This window comes from Rhipicephalus sanguineus, chromosome 1, assembly GCF_013339695.2.
Source record: "Rhipicephalus sanguineus isolate Rsan-2018 chromosome 1, BIME_Rsan_1.4, whole genome shotgun sequence".
Classification (NCBI taxonomy): Eukaryota; Metazoa; Arthropoda; class Arachnida; order Ixodida; family Ixodidae; genus Rhipicephalus; species Rhipicephalus sanguineus.
Genome location: NC_051176.1, coordinates 110,407,834 through 110,429,428, shown reverse-complemented (window position 1 = coordinate 110,429,428; position 21,595 = coordinate 110,407,834). Strand labels below are relative to the sequence as shown.

Genomic DNA, 21,595 nt, shown 5'->3' with positions numbered 1-21,595 from the left:
GTGACGCATACGGTCACATGCATTTATTGGTTGGAAGAGTAATTTGGAATTAAATGAGGGTAAAATACTTGCAAGCTATCCTTTTACGACATTCAACAAGCGGTAAACTAGCAGCATTTTTTCTAAAGGCGTTCTTTCTTTTCACTTTTTTTTTCTTGTGTGTGTGTGTGTTTGTAGGCGGAGATCACGGAGACCATCATGGGAAGTTGTGGTGGATCGCTGGAGATGTAAACATTTTCCTGTGAGCTGTGTTTCCCCGGCGTGCTTCGCAGCATCATTTACCACGTGAGAATGCACCATTTCTTCGTACGCTACGGCGTATACGTAATGTTTACATCCTTATTTGCTTTATTTATGCGGCCTACCGTTCTTTTTTTTTCCCCTGCATTACAAAGTTGTAGTGCGTTGTCACAACACATTCGATGCCTGGGGTTTCATAGAGTTGCCTAAGGTCATGGATCCTCTCGATGTTGTTTTCATTATCGCCATCAGCGACCTGTACGTGCGTTCGATAGTGCACACTAGCTTTATCTGTTCCTCTTTCGTATCGGTGGTGATATAAAATGATATTTGTTACACTGCAACAATCCTGTGTCGTCTGTTTCAGCCGAATGCCGCCTTAGAAAATGATGCAGGACCTCCTGAAAGTGCTGCCTGATGACTTGCCGATAACCGACGTCTGTATAATTGAGGATCCGCAGAATTGCCCTCCTGGATATCATGTGGTATAGTGGCCTTTTGTCACTCAATCTGTCAACGCGCGTTCTCTTCCCGTTTAACAGAGGCAGAGGTGGTCTCGCATTGCAGGTGGACAAAACTTTTGACCAAGACACTGATGCTGACCTCTGGAAGGACCGTTTCTTCGGGCGTCGGATTACTCGATACATCTGCTACTCAAAGGCCCACGTATGTCGAATGTTTTTCTGTCAAACGCTGTTCATAAAGCAATCTTGTCTAAAGTCTTCTCGCTTACTGTGAAACTAACGAACGTCACTGTCGCGACTGCGACGACAGTATGACGGTAATTTAATTATTGCTGTGTTCTTTTTTTTTTGTCCACGTTGGAAATAATTCTCTGTGAGAATGCATACTGCATTGGCATCAACTGCACTGTCCGGTAGTAGCGGAACGCATACCGAGTGACTAAGACCGAGAGTGTCGTTTTTATTTGAGGCAAAATATGACTGCAGTTTAGCCACGAGGAGGTTAGGCTTTGCTCAATGAGATGTGCAAGAACGGCTCTTAAATTGTATAGCTTAGTTATTGTAGTTTATAAGCACAACTCGACCTTTTCTTTTTTCAAAGATGCTAATCTGTCATTTCTGTCACAGTGGGCACAGTTTCTTTCTCTAAAATTAAACATCGGGGAAGGTAATAATGAAATACTATAGGTTGTTTAAGTTTTCACGTGGTGTCACAGATGCAGCTTCTATAGCTGCCATGGTGACAGTTTTTTGCCTTATCTTATGGCAAGGTGTCAGCGTTTTGTTGACGACAGCATAGTTGCGCTTCAGCATCACTGCGTGTTCGAGCAAGAGCAGGAAAAAAAATATACAGACATATAAATATAAAACATAAAACCATATATATAAAACATACAAGACTTAAAAAATATACATCACAGCATTTCTTGGGTCGTCTGCATTCGAGCAACTAGAAATAAATGCTTCTTGTTTACGCAGCATCTTGATGTGCTAGTACCCTAAGATCGTGACCATGATGACGTCAAAGAAAACTATCTATACGCAAACATTGTCTGACCTGATGAGTGTCACAGTGACATCTGAATGTTAGCACATTTAAAAATAAAGAATTAAACATGTTAGACAAAAAGCTTTTGTGCCTTGACAGGAGGCAGTTAGAGCGTATCCATAAGATGCGATTTTGCAGAAGAGCAACTTCTTGTACTATTTTGCAGTTTTCATACAGATCCCACAAGTTCCCTTATGACGTCATGAAAAAGTTGGCAGGGGTGTAGCAAGAAATATTTTGGGGGGGAGGGTTCTATCAACTGTTATTTATGTTTGTGTGTGTTTGTATGTGTGCATGTGTATATACGCATAAAACTGAGAAATTTCAGAGGAGGGTCACATGTCCAAGTGATGGCGTCATATGAAGATTTCATCAGATGGCATCGTCACTTGGCCAGAGGTGTGTCGATCCAGGGGGTTGTTCAACACCGCGTAAATTGCAAAAAGCTTTGGGAGTGGGGACAATTAAATCGGCTGAGAGTGTCAAAGTAATGTAATGAGTGTCTTGTGAGTGCATACACTGTCACCTGGGCTCTCCTTAGTGGTAGCTAAAGGGACTATCACTTTTATTATTTGTAATAATTCAAAAGACATGTGCATTTAACATGAGAATTACCATGTTTTGCTGGTGAAATGTACAGACGGGCCGGGCCCACTGTTAAAGGGAACACTTGCGTTTCAGGTATGTCCGGATTTCACTCTCCTACAGAAGCATAATGGCTTAGATTTGCATAACACTACCGGTGGTTGACAGTTCCGAACCCTTATGATAGACTAGTAACGTGCACGAACAATCGTTCCTCATCCACTAGCCATTAGGGAGCCAACAAAATGAAAGTTGCTCATTCGAGTGTTCCCTTTAACAGTGGACCATACTGTACCTCTGGGCTCTGGCGTGACCTTGACACACTCTCACTGACAGCTTTCCTGTTGCTCTTAATTGCTCTTATGTGTTTGGGACGTAGCTTTCAAGTACCGTTGGCTTGATAGCATGCTTTCGTGACTTATTAATCTGCCTTGCATATATCTTTGTGACCCATAGCAGTTTGTACTTGTCATTTTCAGTCTTTAGTCTCCAGCACTGTCCCCATCCCCACCCCCCCTTTGACCTTAATTTTTAAAATTTTTTTACAATGTCCAAAAGTGCATTCAGTGTAAAAAGAGCAATAAAAATAACTATAGACAGCTGCAAAGGTAGCCAGGTCATTAGTATTTGTTTTTTAGAATGACTTGATTTCAGTTTCGGTCACATCTGCGGCGGCTGCATTATATTAGATACGTAATACAAAAAAAAAAAAGCCTGTATGTTATGTGTTGGGTGTACATTTAAAGAACCCCAGGTGGTCATAATTAATGTTCAGTTCCATACGATGGCATGCCTAATAATCAGATGATTTTTACTTAACTAATGCTAATGGGCAAAGTTTTATTACCTTTTAGCATCCAGTTCTGTTTGCTTAAACGATAAGTACCCATTGATATTGGCATCACTGAAACTGATGGTAAATACAGAATGCAGCATTGGGTTTCAGCCAAATGCTTGCACTGTTGCACCTACTGCTAGCAAATAGAAACAAAAAAGAGCATATGGGTGCTTATCTTCTGATTGGTCAGCCACACTGCCTTGACGTGTGTAGTTTACTACAGGGGTGTAGACTACACGAAGTATGGCAGCCAGATCCTGTGGTCTTCCTCGGGTGCAGATGCTGCAGCAGTTAGTTTGAGAATGTGATTTTACTAACGCTTGATCACTACTATCTTTCTAGTCCTTGACTGGACCACAGTGCACTGTCAGCACGCGCATTGCTGTTTGTTACGTAAGAATGGTCACCAAGCAGATTGGTGCACAAATGGGATGAGCATGCTGTGCAGGACTCTTGCACTGTGGACTCCATCAGTTCAGGTCATCCTGTGTACTAACCATCTTCTGTTGTCACACTCATGTTACACACGAAGTACTTTTTCCTATCTTACGAACCATTCGTTGCATGTTTGAGGCTTGGGTGCACATGCCAGCATCGCAGTATGTGATGCCGCCAATTCAGTTTAAAACCATAATGAGAAAAGTGGAAAATAATGATGTAAGCATGAAGTGTTTCATGCACACACCTTCTTGTATTCGTGGGGTGGATTATGATTTTTTAGTAGCATTTGTAATAAATTAGCCTTTTGTAAGTGTTTGAAATGTCATCACTAAACATAATATTGAAGATGCAGAGATTGAAAGGAAAACTAAAGGCAAAACAGCCCACACTTTTTTAATTTGCCACTCATTATCATTATATCTTTTACCGTGACACCAGTCTTTTTGCCTCATGCATTCAAATGTTGCAGTGCCATTTCTTTTGCCTTGTTTACAGCATGCAGAATGTGTTCAGTCTTTGTTGGTTGTGGCTGACAAGGAGGTGCCACCTGAGGGCCATATCGTCATGAATTCTACAAAAGATACAGGTTAGTCAGCAGCACAATTTTTCTGTGCTGTGTAGTTAAATATGTCTTGCTTCACAGATCAGCGTGCCATGAAGAAGAAGCTCCTTTGTTACAAGATGGTTGCAAGAGACACTGCTGGTGAAGCGGTTTCTGACATTATTGTTCTCAGCAAATCACGAAAACCTCCAGATGGTTTTGTGTTAGCTGGGTGAGTATTATTAACTTTTATTATTTGCTTACATTATCAGTATAATATTACATTTTTGCTTAGAAATTATTGTGTAGAGAAGGTAACTACAGTAAACTCTCAGTAAATAGAAATCTCTTAAATGAAACCACTGCTTAAACGGAACAGCTGCTTCTGCTGTTTCTGAAACCAGCTGTTCTTAAACGGAACAGCTGGTTTCGTACTTGAATTCCACACCCCTGTTTGTCTCTCAGTAAACAGAACTCCTGTTAAACAGAACATATTTTCCTGGTCAAATCAGGTTCCATTTAACGAGAGTCTACTGTATGCTGTAGTGGTGACAGCAGTGGCGTCGTTTTAATAAATAAGTTCTCACGTCCTCACGAGCACCGGTGCTCGCATCGGCACATGCTAGCACCAGCTGTCATCGAAAAGAAACTGGACACAGCTGATGTGTTGTGTCCATTTTCTTCGGAGACCTCCTGAGGTTTCTGGGTTAATACTGTCTCTGTCATCACTGTTTGGGGAATTCGAATGTGGCACAGGCGGTACATATTTGTGGTATCGATGACCACGAACTTGACTGACACTACGAATTTTTGAGGCGAGAACCCTTTTGAGCAACACAGTGCGTACTCCTGTTCAGCTGTCACCACCCAGCTCACACAGTACTGCTAAATTGGTCGGATTTCATCACTCTGCTAAAATTACCAGCAGCCGCTTTATGGAAATCTCAGAGCAGGAAGGGCTCAAATTCTCCCATTTGACCCAACCGCCTGTCTGCACTAATTAAAAAGTTAATATTTTCTTTGATTAATGCCGTAATTGTCGTCTCTAGTCATCCGAGATGCCTGCCACCACAGAAAAAGTATTTAGGAAGGCAGCGAGCTAATATTTCATTTCCCTTATTTTTGAGGATTTTCAAGCACATTTCTTTAAACACCCTGTATTCTAGGCAATTATGTTGTCAGACATGTCAGTAAAGGCGTCCACCTAGTCGAATAGAGCAATTAAAAATGAAAAGCTTTAACCTTTTGTATCCCACAGCCAATACAGTTGCGCAAGTAAATATTTTTTTTGCATATATGCAATTACAATATACATACAAAAGTGGGAATAAACCGAAAACCTAGAAAATTTAGCTTTATGTCTAGAAGAAAACAAGTGTCCACATGTGTAAATGCTGGGAACACCAGTTACATTAGGTCCATCATCCTTGTTCATCGAACATGGGAACTTTGCTTGCCGATGCCTCTGTTTTAAGGCATTAGTCATTGTCATCATCGCTACTTACCATAATCAAGATCTTCATCATCAGTTCAACGTGTTTGTCATTAATATCATCATTATCATCAGAAACGTTCACGTGGCCACTTGCTAACAGCTCCGATTCAACACTCTCATTATCATCGTTCATTATAGCCATCATTATCACCATTCAAGGCCCGTTTGCTTGCCCACAGCTCTACTTCAACGTGTTCATCATCATCTTTATCATCGTTGATCATCATTACCAATGCGTTCATGGTTACGTTCAAACTGAGTGCTTTCATCATCAGCAGCAGCATTGTTCAAGAGGGCTTTGCTTGTTGATGGCTGTGCTTCAACACGCTAATTAAGGGTGCTCTCCAAATGGGAATATTCGCTTCTGCTAGTCAGCTTGAAAACTATGGCATGTATGTCTTCATCACTTAATCCATGTCCCGAAAAAAGCCAATGAATTCTAAAAATAACTTCCAAAAGGCGTATTTAGCTATATTACAGATAATGTTTTGTGCAGAGCCCCACAGCAATAAAGCGGGTCCTACTACCATGCGGCACTTATTAGCTTCTTACATGAACTCGGTATGCCTGGCATTCACAAACATGAACACTGCAGCGACAACTCAACTAACAAAACTTTGGTCACTCACAGTGCAACAAAACTCACACAAAAACAAGATAAACCCTTCTATTTCTCGGATAAAGCTGAATAATTTAAAAACTCTTACGAATTCAGAGTGAACTTATCAAAAAAAATGTAGGCATACACATTTACAGGCGACTTGAGAAGAATGCCATTGTTCTGTGCACACTTACCGCCGTTTGTTCACAGAAGTTGACTCATATAGATGTTTTTGTGAAATTCTGAAGTGATTCCAACATTCCAAATAGATTTTTAAGGGATTGCGTTGGTTAGCCTGATCCCACTTCACTGATATGTTTTGTTTACATATGTGGACGCTGGGATACAGCTCCCAAAGTGTGCGCTTCATCTAAGGCATTGCATTTGAAACGTCAGATGTTACTAGTGTCATATTGCAGTGCACTATAATATGATATAGGCACTGTATACTACTTTAGGTATTAATAGTGCTCAATTTTGCCTGCATTAGGTATGCTGTGTGCAGTTCTAATACAGTAGACTCTCAGTAAACGGAAATCTCTTAAACGGAATTGCTGCTTAAATGGAACAACTGCCTGTGGTATGATTGGTTTCGTGCTTGAATTCTGCAGCCCTGCTGCTCTCTCAGTAAACGGAACTCCTGTTAAACGGAACACAATTTGCTGGTCCCTTCAGGTTCCGTTAAATGAGAGTCTACTGTACTTCGCATTCCCAAGCTACTTCAGCCACTTTGTGTCTATCTGTCTAATCTATCTATCCTCTTTAGAACACTTCCCATCAATAAGAAAACATTCTTTTCAGATTTTTTTTTTTCTGGGTGTATTCAAGCCATTTGAGCTCATGCAGATTGGTTCGTCAACTACAGTAGCCCAATGCTTTAGCAAGGCGGCACATATGTCCATGGGCAGTGAGGAATTACTTCTCAGTGTTAACACACACTAGCAACACCAATGCCATGCTGAAAGGAAAGGAACTTCGTGCACTCCGCTATGTGGCACAGCATGTCCAGAGGGAAGTGCAATGGAGGAGCCAGGCCGCAGTACATGGCTCATACTACATGGCACATTTCAATAGGGTGTTGCCACATTGCTTCAGTGATAATTGCATTAAAATAGGCCATCATTGTGAAATTGGTTGTGCCAGAATTTTTTTTGCCATGTAAGTTGACAGTGCAGTGGTACTGGAAGTAGGCAGCTCCTAAAGTTTTTTGTCAAAAGGGAGCACAAAAGAAAAGACTGACTGCAAGATTTGTTTCCTCACCATGTTTTGCACCTTGTGACCTTCTTGCAGGGAGGTCAACAGCTTACTTATAGGCTACAAGCTGACAACTGTGGCGCCTATCAATGGGAGGAAGTGAGTGCACCTTTTTAATAGACATATGAGACTCTTTATTTTGCTATACAAAGGCTTATTATCGCCCATGTACATTAAAAGCCTTAAACATTGATCCCCTGTCTTATAAATATCAGAATAAAGCAATGCTTGGTCTTTCTTGCTTTTATTGGCGCATTGCTAAGCGCAGAGACGCAGGTTAAATTCTAGGCCATGGCAACTTCATTTTGTTGGGGGCGAAAGGAAAGAACGCCCGTGTGCTTAGATTTAGACGCATGTTAAAACCCAGTTAGTCAGAATTAATCTGTAGACTCCGAGTATGGCATGCGTCATAATCATGTCACGGTTGTGGCATGTAAAACTTCGATTTAATTCATTTGGATTGATGCACATCTCTATACTTAGTTTAACAAGGTAATTTTCTACAATAGGTTTACTTCATTTGAATGTGTTCATTGGCAGCATTAGCGTAAAGTAAAAAAAAGAATTTGCAGCAACTGGGAAACTTTTTTTTTCTAATTTCTGTTCATTCAAGTCAGTCTGTGTGTGTGCCCCAAGCAAAATGCTATGAACGCCGCTGAGTTTGTTCTGTACTGCACATAAGTTGCAACAGCTTGTGATGCTGCTTCCTGGCCTCTATAATATGATTTGTCACTTGACACTTGAAGCTTTTGAGTATAGTGATGTGTTAAATTCATCAGTGATCGAGGCAATTGGACTTGCAATAGGCTAGACACTTTTTTTTTTTTTTCAATTAGAAGCCAAAAGCCTAGTTCTATTCTTGCAGTCACTTAAAGGGACACTAAAGGCAAATATTAAGTCGACATTTATTGTTGAAATAGCGGTCCAGAAACCTCGTAGTGCTGCTTTTGCGCCAAGGAAGTGCTTATTTTGAAATAAAATCACGTTTTTAGTGGTCCGCATCGCGTTAGCACGCTTCAAATCTCCCGCCTGAAAATACGACTTTCCTACGTCACTGCTGCCGTGCCCAACGTTGCCCGCTTTTACTGCGCGGCCGCCGACACTAGTAGCAGCCGAGCGGAAGTAGCGGGACCCACAGTAGCAACAACGGCGCTGCGGCAAAGACTTGCTCGGATGGGCACATTCAAAGCCTTCACCAAGTTGCGTTTGGTCTCGTAATCCTCAGTACGAAAGTGCAGCGAGCACGCACGCAGAGGTTTTGACTGTTTAGCACACTGGCGCAATGGCATGACACTAAGCCAATTCGAGCGTAAGGGTTCATTCCGCGGCACCCAGTGAAAAGACACACCGGTTTCCTTGCTGCAGCACTGGCGTTGTGAACCATTCGGGCATCCGGCAATATCACACACATGCGGCATTTTGTCGAACTTTCTGTCAGAGCGACTTTCACGAGCGCGCAAAACATGCACGGCAGTACGCGATCCCGAAACTACCACAGAGACGGGCGAGGCGCAGTTCGGCGAAAATGGAACCATTGAACCACGTGCGCCGTTCCCCATGGCAACGCCACAGAGGTTTTTTTTTTCATGAATCAAACAGAAACGAACAGACAGCATTTTATTACGTCTTTCGATGCACGGAAGGTTCTTTTTTTATTGCTGCCAGTTTGATAACTAGTGATTTATTGTAGGCAGACTCTCATAAGTCATCGGGATCACTTCGAAAATGTCCCACTCGTGGCGCTCATCATGTGATACATTTAGCTTAATTTCTCGGTAAGTAGGGCACTGCTGTTGATAATATTGCCGTTTTTTGGGCTTTCACTCTGACATAAATTGTTATTTGCCTTTAGTGTCCCTTTAAGAAATGAGCAGACAACATCTTGGAAATACATAATTTACTTCCTCTGTTAATGTTAAAAATGTTGTCTCTATTTTCTTGAGTAATCCTTTTGAAGTGCACATCTTCAGTGCACACTTGTCTTTGCATTGGGTTTTCTCATTATTTGCAGAGAACTGATCAGCCTCGAGGCTGTCACCCCCTCCTTAGAATGAAGTGTTGTTAAACACTACTTTTTTTGTACTTTAGGCACTCTGTGGCCTTCATCATGTCTGTCGCAAGGGTGCCATCGCAGTCTTGTAATAGCTGTTTCAGTGTGCCACTCTTGGTGTGTTGCTTGTCCTGTACCCTATACACGTGTCCCCATTTTTCTTGCACTAGTTCTATGTTCTTCGATACGAGTAATAGCTGTTGCATGCATTGACCTAACATGGTGGCTTACTGGTTTTGCCATTCTCTTTCTGGACAGGTTGTCACAGGTTCACTTGGCTTCATTTAAAATTCAGGCAGAATACAAGAGTGCTCCTGTGCTTAGGTTGGTGGTTTCTGTGCTTTGCTCATCCTTGCACCTGTTAATCTCTGCTACAGGAACAGCTACCATCAGCCTCCCTTGCCACCCCTGCCTTATCCGCTGCCCTCTCATGTGGATGACAACCTCCAAAAGAAGTCTCCCGGCGGGCGCGTGTGCCAGCGTGGGAAATCCTTGCAGAAGTCTGGTAAGGAAGAAGGAGCCCCTTCAAGTGCTCCATCAGTATTTCTTAACTTGTCCTGTTCATGAACGCCGTTTCTTGTTTTCCCTCCGAGAACTTTTCGCTACTCTTTTTTGATCATTAACGTCCTCGTGTGAAGTTGTGTCAGCTTTGCATCCTTTCTTACCCAGCTATAGATGATGTACCGTTTGAAGTGAATCCAAAGTACCGGGCCATGTTTAGACTCTCCGAGGTGAGTGCTTCTTTTGTTGTTGTTGTGGTCGTTTTCATTTTTGTTCTTTAAGATCTGCTTAAACTTTGCCTAGCTCAGCTTTGCATTGTTTGTTTGTTTGTTTGTTTGTTTGTTTGTTTGTTTGAAACTAGGGATGGGCGAATAGTGAATTTGAGGTTGGAAGTGAATTCAAAGCACATCATGATTTGGAGAAATAATCTTGAATTGAATAGTTTGAATAGTATTTATCACATATTATTAAGAAAAATTAGCATTTTTGTCATGACCCAACTAACTTGCTCAATATTTTTAAGAATTGGAACTAAGCATGTGTAAATGTCACTTTTTTAGTTCGAAGTGAGGTGGTAGTAACTTCGAATAGCAGCAAGGTTTTGAATAGCTGTAGGGTGCAAGTTATAAGTGGTACAATACGTTACGTTTTAAAATTAACTTACTATATTTAGCTCATATAAGCCCCCTATAACACAGTTTCCAACTTAATAATTCAGGTGAAGGTACGCAGTATGTACACTTAACCTAAAAGTGTGGCTTTGCGGCAGTGAAGATTTTCTCTGGATGGGTGGTTTCACGGCATAGCACCCCCACGCTGCAGTGAAACCACCTTTACAGGGGATTACATGTGGTCACATATGTATATTCATTAATTTCAAATGCTTCGAAATTTATAATTATTTAAATTCTTGTTGAAGCAAATTCGAATACTGTAATATTCGTTTGAATATTCGAAGCGCTAGAATATTCGCCCATCTCTATTTAAAATGTTGCATTTGAATAGAGAAGTTTAGTTCACGATTCCTTGCTTCTGCTCAGGCAGCTATATACTTGCAAAACTTGCCTTTCTACTCATGGTTTCATTTATCTTCATATGTAATAGTGCACTGAATGTAATATTTCACTCTGTTAAAGCTAATTGAGCAGTCTGGAAATCTCTTGCCATTATGTTGCCTATTCAATTATTTCATACACTTTGTTGAAGTTATGAGCCTGTGCAAGGGTACGCGTGAGAGCATGAAATGAATATTGGCTAAAAATGAAGTGTAACAAAGACAAGCATAAAATAAAGAGTAAATGTTAAGATGCAATTTTAATAGATCATGCATATCTGCAGTTTCCTTGTAATTCAGCATTGTATTACATACAAGGCTGGCTTGCATTCGCTATTTATCTGTTATAAGCAAACCCTTTTATTTTTACAAGGCCACAAACAAAAGGATAAAGTTTTCAGGTTTTGCCAAATGAATATTGAATTGGTACTTCTTTTTTTTTTTAAATTTCGGTGGAGGCGAAAATGCTTGAGACCCACCCGTGTACTTAAATTTAGGTGCACGTTAAAGAACCACTGGTAGTAGAAATTTCTGGAGCCCTCGACTACGGCGTCCCTCATAATCATATCGGGGTTTTGAGACGTAAAGCCCCAACAATTATATTGTATTATTATTTTTTTTTCAATGCTCCTCCACCCTATTTCTTGCCTCAGAACAACAAAGGGTTTACTTATGTTCTCATATTTGCTTTTTACTTGCTTTCAAGTGACTATACCTACCTATTTATGTCATTCATGAGAGGTGCACGCATCCTCTCATTGGATCATAACTTTTGCCTAGCCAACTAAACCCTTCAGTATGTTCTGAGATGCACATCCCTGTAGGCTGTAGCAAAATCACGTGTTCACCCTAATGCAGTGTTTTTATAGATGTGTGGATATATTTTTCACTTGAAAGGCAAAATCAATTACAGCAGGTTTTGTCTGGAAATTCCCACTGTTCTCACATACTGTTTATGTAACAGCCAGTGAATGCTGTTGATAAAAACTAATTGAAATAATCTTCTTGGTGTTGCTGGATTGCTTCAGCTTGAAGGAGGCAAAGCTTAATTAATTAATTGATGGCGTTTAACGTCCCACAACCACGATATGATTATTAGAGAGGCGTAGTGGAGGGCTCCGGAAATTTTGACCACCTGGGGTTCTTTAATGTGCACCTAAATCTAAATACACGGGCCTCGAGCATTTTCGCCTCCATCGAAAATGCGGCCGCCGCGGCCAGGATTCAATCCCGCAATCCCGAGGCAAAGCTAGAACCTTAAATGCAAGCATTAGGAAAACAACTGGTGACACTTTGGCTGTGTTTCTTGTCAATGTGCATTACTTTTGTGGTGACATGATGAACATAATGCTACTTGTCCAGTTCTCCATTAGTGCACACCTTAAACAACTGAGCAAAGTTTTGAGTGAAAAACAGCGCTAAAAAGACGGGACAAGGAAGGACATGAGACCATGGCGCTGTGGGTCTCGTGAGCAAAGTTGTCGTCGTCGTCTTGTTGCTAGTTGTTGCATCTTTACTGCTTCAAACAGATGAAAGTACCTTAAAGGGATATTGAGCAAAACTTTAGCTGTCAAGTTTTTCAGCCCAATCAAAAGCTTGGGTGCTGAAATTCGTTGACACAACCTTGTTTTCAGGAAGAAACTAATGGAAAATAATGAATTTAATGCATTTCTCACAAACTGCCACGTCTAGCGATCACACCAGAAGAGGTTACGTGTAACCCGGCGGAACCGGGCGTGCCAAGCATGCCAGCCATCGCCCGTGTCTCTCAACCCGCTGCGCTCCCACTACGGTCCCTTGGGCCGGTCCCAATGGCACTGGGAGCAAACAAGGAAGTGGGAGATTGGGATGTGAATAAGGGAAGTAGCACGACAGGAAAATACGCACCCTGCTTCCACCACCGGCATAATTGACGTCACAACCGTCGACACGCAGCTCCACACGCATTGGCGTGCAACCATTGCACGCTCACAATCCCCCATAACTACAGCCAACTAAAATAAACGCTGCTTATCGGAATAGTCACGTCTTTGAAGTGGTGCTTTCGTCATTTTTTCACATTTTTATTCAATATCCCTTTAAGCATTCTAGCATGTGCGTGAATTATACCAATCTTGGTTTAGTCAAGAAAGAATGTGCTTTTTGGTTAAAAAAAGGAGCCTATCTTTTCTTGGGACTGTGAAGGTAGGATGGGTGAAATACATTTACTCGCTCACCAAGTATGTTGGGCATTGTCACCTGATATTCTCTGGCTTTCGTTCTTTCTGTGCTTTCTTACACAATATTCATCAGGCTGCATCAGAACACATTAAGCACCCTGCACATTATTTTGCAGCATCAATTCTTGAATTTGGAAGAACCAGTTCTATGATTGGCTGATGTGCCTTCTTTTATTTAACCCCATATTTATGCTCATTTGCTTATTTACTACAGTTCTTACTCTTGCCATAGCATGATGAAGATAGCTTCCTATTATGCAAATGTTATCTGATTTTATGACCAAGCCATCAGTGTACCACAAGCCAACTTTCACGTGCCAAAAAGATTACTGGTAGCATTTTCATAAAGCAGTTGCAGCAAGGTATTGTGGCAGTCTTCAGTTAGCCACTTTTTTTTTAATTATTTTATTTTCAATACTGCTGCTCTCAGCTGAGAGCGTAGCAGGAGGGCAATACGGAAAGTCAGCACAATATACGAAATGTTTACAGGATAATAAACTATGCAAACGAACGTAGAAAAAAAAAGGTTACAATAATATATTACAACAACAAACAGTGGTTACATAAATACATACGATCAACTTGCATACATTTATCAAATCAATCAAGTGACACTGTGTTAAGGTTGAACACCATTTGTACAATGAAGCAGTAATATCACATCCCATGAAAAGTATTTTCAGACAAAGAGAAGAGGGAATTCGCCTGTATGTTTTCCTAGCTGCGCCAAGGGGAGGCAACCGACAAGTACTAGTGGGGGATAGGAGTAGGCAGTATGACATCTGATTGGGACAATACTAGTTGTGTGTACCTTCAATTTTATTGGCGAATTCCGAGAACGATTTGGTGTTTGTGACAGGTGGGTGTAGTTGATTCCATTCCCTAATGGCAAGTGGAAAAAATGAATGTTTAATACTATATGAATACAGTAGACTCTCAGTAAACGGAAATCTCTTAAACGGAATTGCTGCTTAAATGGAACAACTGCCTGTGGTATGATTGGTTTCGTGCTTGAATTCTGCAGCCCTGCTGCTCTCTCAGTAAACGGAACTCCTGTTAAACGGAACACAATTTGCTGGTCCCTTCAGGTTCCGTTAAATGAGAGTCTACTGTATTCTGTTAGTTCATTTGCGTGCCTTTGACGCGTAAGTCGAGATTCGGAAAACGAAATGTATTTGGACGCGTTTATCCTGAAGTTGTTGTTAAGAATCTGAAACAGTTTTTAGACTGGATGCGTTTAGAAGGTTAGTTGGCGAGTCTGTGCGCCTGTACCTGTTGCGGATAAATCTTATGGCTTTTCTTCGCACTGCTTCCAGTTTTCTTAAGTTAGTCTTCGTATGCGGGAACCAAACCACATTGGCGTACTCTAAAATTGGTCTTATAAATGTCTTATAGGCGAGCAGCTTAATCGGGGTAGGAGCTAGTTTTAGGCATCTTTTAAGAAAAAATAACTTGCGTAGTGCTGCTGCGGTAATGTTATCGACGTGCTGGGTCCAATTAAGGTCTGCAGTAAGCGTCACACCTAAGTATTTATGGTCGTATACTCTAGTCAGTACGGTGGAGTTTGATGGAGTTTGCACATTTTCACTGTCTATTTATTTGCTGTAACACCTCTGTTCCTCTGAGAATCTGTGCACGTGTCTATGGTATTAACATGTCTTGTAAGTTCGCGTGTTCGAGGTTTTATAAAGTACAGTGTCTTACATAAGCCAACACTGATATGTTTAGGAGTTCTTTTATACCCTTAGAGAGTGTTGGCAAACAGTTTTCAGTGACCACTTTTTCACAAATGACATGCAGTGACTATGGTTTACTGAGTGAACCTCAGCTGAACTACCATAATTCTTTTTTTCTTTATCTGTCTCGTAGTTCACCATGCCAAACATTAGGATCAAGACAGCTAATGAAATCTTTGAGGAGGTGAGTATGTGGTGTGATAAAAACTGTTTGGTAACATTAATGTGGAAAAATTGTCATAGACACCTGAAGATGAGGAGCTCTTCAAGTGTTGAAAACTGATGGCATCTTTCAAAGCCCATAATGCCATTTGCATGTGAAGTGAAAGGAATAGTGCAGTTCACATTACATGAGAGATTTTAATGACAATGGGAATGATTATTTCATGTAAAAGTTTCAGCTTATTATATATTAATGATATCTAGGATTCTGCTAACAAAACTTGTAAGAACTAAGTATGTTAACAGGTCGCGAACTTGTCGAGCTCTTGGATTCCAGTTTTTGTTTCTTTGCACAGTGGTCAAAGCTATCTTTCTAGATCCTCCTAGTGAGCATATCAAAAGGTTATTTAATATTGAGTTAAAAACTACATTTCTTCTGAAAGGTGACCCTGACTCTCATTACACATTCATAATCATGTGGCCTGTAAGAGCTCTTTCTCATCTTGAATAGCTCAGGTGCTGGACACGCTTATACTGTTTCCATTTTAATGGCTTTTTTTGTTAACCTCTGAGTCTGTGACGGAACAGTTTTGTACTTCAGCTACATTGCTTTATGCAGCAGATATATTTCCACAAAAAATCGCAATGCTTTAAGTAAGTAACAAGGATTCACAAACTGAATTTTTATCGATTACTTTAGGTCATTGCTAGTGCATATATAAGCTATGCAGTGCTTTGCATGCACTTAGCAGAAACCCTGAGGTTAGTAGCAGTTTTGGGATGCCTGTGCTCAAAACGAGCTATGAAAATACTTTGAGAAAGTACATAGTTGTGAAAATGCTGGTTTAGGATAAGAGAATGGCCGTCGGCTAACTGTCTGTCTCGAGGGAGGTCTAGCTTACCTTGGCCATAAATGCTCTTCCAGTTTCACTATTGTCATGAGTGGCATTGGCTAACACTCTCAAGGTTTGATGTTGTGCCTATTCATAAAATGCCCTGGAATGCAGATGTGGGAAGAGCTGCTGCAGTAGCACATTTTGTAAAGCATCGCATGTGTGAAGAGGAAAATGCAGGTACAATTCCCGCTGGTGACAGCTTCAGTTTTCATTCACTTTCATTTCTCTTTACCTTGTAATTCTTCCAGTCCAATTAAAACCTCAGATAATTTCTCCGGTGCTTTCCTTCATTGACTTTTGAATGTTTAGTTAAAAAAAAAAAGTAGGGCCCCTCAGTTTCTCTTCCCGTTTATTGGTTTGCACGGCGGTATGAAGTTGCACACAATTTGGGGACAGATGTCTTGGAGCTGCTGGTAGTCTCAGCATTCTTTCTAAACAGATGTAATTTAGCACATACAGTCTTCAGCTCCGCCTTTCTTTGTCCTTAAAGGGACACTAAAGAGACAAACGATTTTTCTCATATTAGTAAATTACTCTTTCACGATACCAAAAACACCACGCTTGCTGCAAGAAGACTCTTGGTAAGCAAGAAAACGCGTAAAAGAAAATGCGGATGGCGACGCCACCTTGTAGTTCCCGCACTAGTCGTTGTATCGTCATAGGTTTTGACGGTGTCTGCTAGGGCCTCCGTAGTTCATAATCGGTAAAACTGAAGTACATTGTCTTCCGGGGGGCCAGATACTTAACATACCAAGTTTCAGGAAAGTTAGTTCAGACAGTGTGGCCAAAATACGAAAAAACAATTTGAAATCCATGACATCACCATGGGAGATTATGGTGGGAAATTTAAAAGTGAAAGTTTTGATATTGATTTTTCTCATCTTTTAATGAGCCTATGGCAGTGAAAGTAATGACACTAGAGTTTTCAGAGTATAATTTATCAGTCTAAACTAATTCATTATTTCACTTTAGTGTCCCTTTAAATCAGGGGTCTCAAACTTGATTATAAAGTAAATTAATAAAACATTGCTCATCGGCAACACAGATTGTGGTTTGCTGTGGTAAGGAATAAACGGCCTCGTCAAATATTTCACCTGAATTGGCAGAATTGCACCGTATGCCACTGGAAAATTTTTAGAAATTATTTTAATTTGCAAGAAATTGCTCGGCATAATGACTCCTTTAGTCACTTGGGGAATGAGCTGTTGCTAGACCCCATTTGGTCTGCGCACAGAATGGTCTGTTCACACCCTGTGCCACAGTAGTGTTGCCGGTGCCAAGTAGTGCACATATGAGTGGATGGAAGGTTAACATTGATGATCTGTATCTTTAATGCATAATTATGCTGACCTTATTGTAACAGCGTATGTTTGGTGGTCTTAAAATTCATGAATTTATGCAAATGGAGTCTGTTGGAGCAGAAGAAGTATGATCGGGAAACTGCTTGAGGATAAAAAAAGGACAGTCAGCCCACTGTCTCTCTTTGCAGATATTCATTCAACTCTCACCGTAAATGCTCTTCCCATTTCACACAGTTTTAAGCTTGATCATGTACCGAGCGAGAGAGAGAAAGAGGTAATGAGTAGCAGGCTTTTGTAACAGGTAATTAACAGTGTAGGTAATGCTTGTGACAGCTGGTTTATTAGAATGACAGAAGGATTTGAAGTGCAGAACTGTAAATCACTGGGTGAAGGAGGCCTTCATCGTGTGTTAAAGAGGCCCTGAAACACCAAGAAAACATTGCAAATCTGTAGACAGGGCTCCTCTGATTAGTATGTGAGCCATAATTATTGCACTGCATGCAGTAGGGAATCTAAAACAACCAAAAAAAGGCTGTCTTTCACAATGTTATTGTCAGCTATGTAGTAAATGGGCCCAATGAGTATTAACTGATTTCTTGACTGCAAGAACGTTCTTACTAGCAGTATTATTGCCAATTTTTAGCTAAATAAATGAAAAGTACACGTCTGCAAGGTCAAAAAGACCAAAAAGGTATTTATACATTGGCCTTTCCTCAAAATTCATCCAAGGCAGCAGCTGGCACACTACATGCATGCTCTTTTAAACACTGTGTGCATGAGTGAGTCTCATACTTAGCCGACTACAACAGTACTCACCACTACACATTGTCTCCACGACCACGCATACACTTGCCAATGCAAGCTAGCTGTTTTCTGTGCGTTCTCTGAGCTAGATTTAGAAGACATCACTTCATGTAGATTGAATTGAAATCATTTCAAAATATGCAATCTGTATTTTGCTACTATTCATCAGTTAAGCTGTCACTGGAAAAAGCCAGTCCACATCAGGTACTCATGTGGCTTGGCTACAAGAGCGCGAGTTCACACTCCAGCCTTCTCATGCAATCAGCAAATCTTCTGCTATATGCACAAGATACAATTTTGAACTGCTCAACTAACCTTTAAGAAAGTTTAAAAATGTATGCCCAGATGCACCAACTCGCCCCAAAATAAGTTATTTTAAACTATGCAAAACAGTTGCACATCACTGTCTGCTGCTTAGTACGGATATCATGGCTTCCATGGAGTTCAGTCACAAGCTGTAATGGGCCTTTTCACTGGGTAGCAACAGCATACTCTGATTGATATCTTTGGGTGATGTACGTCCAAGCACACAGCATGGTGACAAGAGGCAGCCAGAGTAGTACCTGAGCATTACTAAAAAGTGCTGCGCATGTCTGAACTGGAAGTAGTGACCTATTGAAAAGTTTCCGCTGCAGGAGATGTGTGAGGCAGTCTAGCCCGAATGAGGTCATCCTTTTAATATGTAGAAAGGTGCTTCAGGGCCTCTTTAACTTCAAAGTACTGTAGTGCTAACAAAGTGCTTCCACTAATAGTGAGTGCCCCGTACACGTGTGGCAGTAGCAAACTGCCAGCTGTATGAGCTAGGGATCATCTATGCTTATGCACTTCCTTTCTTTGCAGTACAATTATAACTTTCAAGTGGAACGCCAAGCTCAACAGACCTGACTCGCAGAGAAGCTGCCAACCATCACCCCTACCACCATTTCTTCCTACCTGAACAGGGCCCCCTCCCCCAACATCTCCAGCATTGACCTACTACTACTACTACTATTAGTTGTAGTTTTTTCTAACTATGAGATGAACACAGTAGTGGAAACAAGGTGGTTTTTGGCATTATACACTGAAGTACCATGAAAGCAGCAGTGCTGCAGCAAGACTGAAGACACCCGAGTCAGCCATTTGAGCAGTTACACGTGCAGTGTGCTTGCATTGCATCAGGGAGCTTTCTCAGCTCAGTTCATTTTACTTGCTAACAGTGATTTCCTTTGTGCTTGTAGTGCCAACACTTGGTTTCAGCTATTATGTTAATGACACCGTCCTTTAGGCATTGCATTTATGTGCATTTTATTGTCTCCTGGGCCACTATTTTGTAGCGATGCCTTTTCTGATGCCTTTTCACAGTCATCATGGTCAGATCAACAGTCTGCCCATGTTAATGGAATCAGCTGGCTGTAAGCAGCAAATTGTAACACTAGCATAGCATTGAGCAGAAAGCACCATTACAAGATAGTGGTCCTGTATTGAAAACATGCCATCTTCTGGTGCCGTGTGCCCACCAGTGTTTTTCGTGAAATAGTTCCACTATTCTTTCTCGTACTGTGGAACAGATCCTGTAGGTTTTCAGATGTTTTGCATGTTTTTTTCCCTCAGTTCTTCACTTTATGTCATCTGTGCTCGCTATTGCTTTTAATGGAGCGAAAAAAATCATACGCTGTGACTGACAGTCCTCTTACAATAAAGTTGTCGATACCCATGGCTTGTCTTGCATTTTTGAACTCCCTGATACATGCCAGTGCTATTTTATTGCACAATTGCTTGTTAAAGTCTTATCACCCTTAATTAAGCATCTAGTATCTAAGGGTGAGTTTCCTGAGGGTAAAATTGAGTGAGGAGTATGCTTCCATCAGTATATTCACTATGTATCGTTCTACTTAAGTACAGCAAACTTATTTCAGTTATTCCTACTGTTATAGAAAAATTTGCAGTAATTTGGGCTAGTTGGTTTCTTAAGATTCATGTTCAGTAGTGTAAAAAAGGACACAAATGTTAAAGGGGACAAATGCTAAGTGTTTGTCCCCTCTAACATTTGTCTTTTTTTTGCCCTAGCAAACATGAAAATTGGCATGTTGTGCAAAAAAAGAAAAACTGCCTGCTGCCAGTTGTAATGCTGCAAGTTTTTCCAGCATACTGTGAACTACTTGGAAACTGTAAACTAAACAATAGTGATTCTCCTCAAGGCTTCGTTCAACTGAGCTACGACTGCATTGAACAACATTTTCCACATTGGCAACATTTCCCAATGTGGTTGAATGCCCTCTGTTGAATGAATACTTGAGGAGCCATGCTCAGTATCACTACATGGTGTATCTCACGAAAAGCAGATATAGAAAGACTATATCGCCAGCGGCAATGGAAGTTTTACCATGTCTAGCATACTTTTATGAAATGTTTGAAATTATCTTGTGGAAGTGTTCATATGCTACAGAGTGCCTAGTATTTTGGTTGCTGTTGGTGGACTACATATTTCTGCAAAGTAGCTTTCAGAACTCTTGTGGAGCTTTGTATACTTTTGTGTATGAAGCGAACATTTTTGAATCTACTTGGCACATTCAATGTTGAAGGCATAGCCACATAGTGGTGAGGACAGAAGCGTGGGCGCTATCATGGCAGCAATTTAATCCGATTGTTGCACTGTCGGGGCATGGTGTATGTGGTCATTTTCATGGTTTGTAGTGATTTCCAGTGTGAAGGTACAGCTAACAGATCCATGGCTGAGGAGCCAGTGGATAAAAAATTTGACATCCCGAAGCATTTAAAAGCACAGCTTAAGAATCATATGGCCTTGGAATTTATTTTTTTCTTGCAGAGGCATTTAAACCAAGACACATACTTAACACATTGGAACCACAATGGCAGTCTGGTGTGCAGGAGACCTGTAAAATCTCCTCATTAATGGTTCAGTGGATGCACCAATGCTATTAGAAGTGCACTTGTGCTCTACACGATAGTGCTATTCATTATAACTGATTCTACAAAAAGTAGAGGGCACTGGCTAAAGAAGAAAAAAAAGTCTATTAATTTGAAAGGACTTTTTGAGGGCCTAGTTGGTGCATACTGATAAAAAAATTATTGAGCGCAAGAAAAGACAACACAGAAGGAAGACGCGACACACAACACACTGGAAGGATTTCTCATTAACCCCTTAAGCAATTGCAGATGACCTGAGCTCGTCATGAGCAATGCGACCTGTGCTCATCATGGCTCTTAAGCGATGTTTCAAGAGACATTTTATGAGCCTAACTCGTCAAATGGTGTTTTGCTATTTGAAGACATAGATGGCAGCACGAGTTGCATGGTCGGCGATTTTATTGAATGAGAGTCTGCACACTAAAATGCAAAATGTGCGCCTTGCGTTTCCCGCGCAT

At 40.9% G+C, this 21,595-nt stretch overlaps 1 protein-coding gene across 1 annotated transcript; it reads left to right on the top strand.

The window, feature by feature from the left end:
- The first annotated feature begins 177 nt into the window (after window positions 1-177).
- On the top strand, window positions 178-19,926 carry LOC119395917 (multivesicular body subunit 12B). Its single transcript, XM_037662940.2, has 10 exons — window positions 178-285; window positions 608-725; window positions 808-906; window positions 4,112-4,202; window positions 4,260-4,389; window positions 7,544-7,606; window positions 9,935-10,062; window positions 10,227-10,288; window positions 15,201-15,251; window positions 19,071-19,926. Exons 2-10 carry the CDS (start codon window positions 627-629, stop codon window positions 19,113-19,115), a joined length of 768 nt encoding a protein of 255 aa, XP_037518868.1. The 5' UTR covers window positions 178-285; window positions 608-626; the 3' UTR covers window positions 19,116-19,926.
- The last annotated feature ends 1,669 nt before the right edge of the window (window positions 19,927-21,595 follow it).

Bases quoted from the DNA above. Each gene is read 5' to 3' on its own strand.
- LOC119395917 (XM_037662940.2), top strand. From the start codon at position 627: ATGATGCAGGACCTCCTGAAAGTGCTGCCTGATGACTTGCCGATAACC. The intron at 726-807 runs GTATAGTGGCCT...CTCGCATTGCAG, and splicing joins GCCCTCCTGGATATCATGTG to GTGGACAAAACTTTTGACCA. The intron at 15,252-19,070 runs GTGAGTATGTGG...CTTTCTTTGCAG, and splicing joins CTAATGAAATCTTTGAGGAG to TACAATTATAACTTTCAAGT.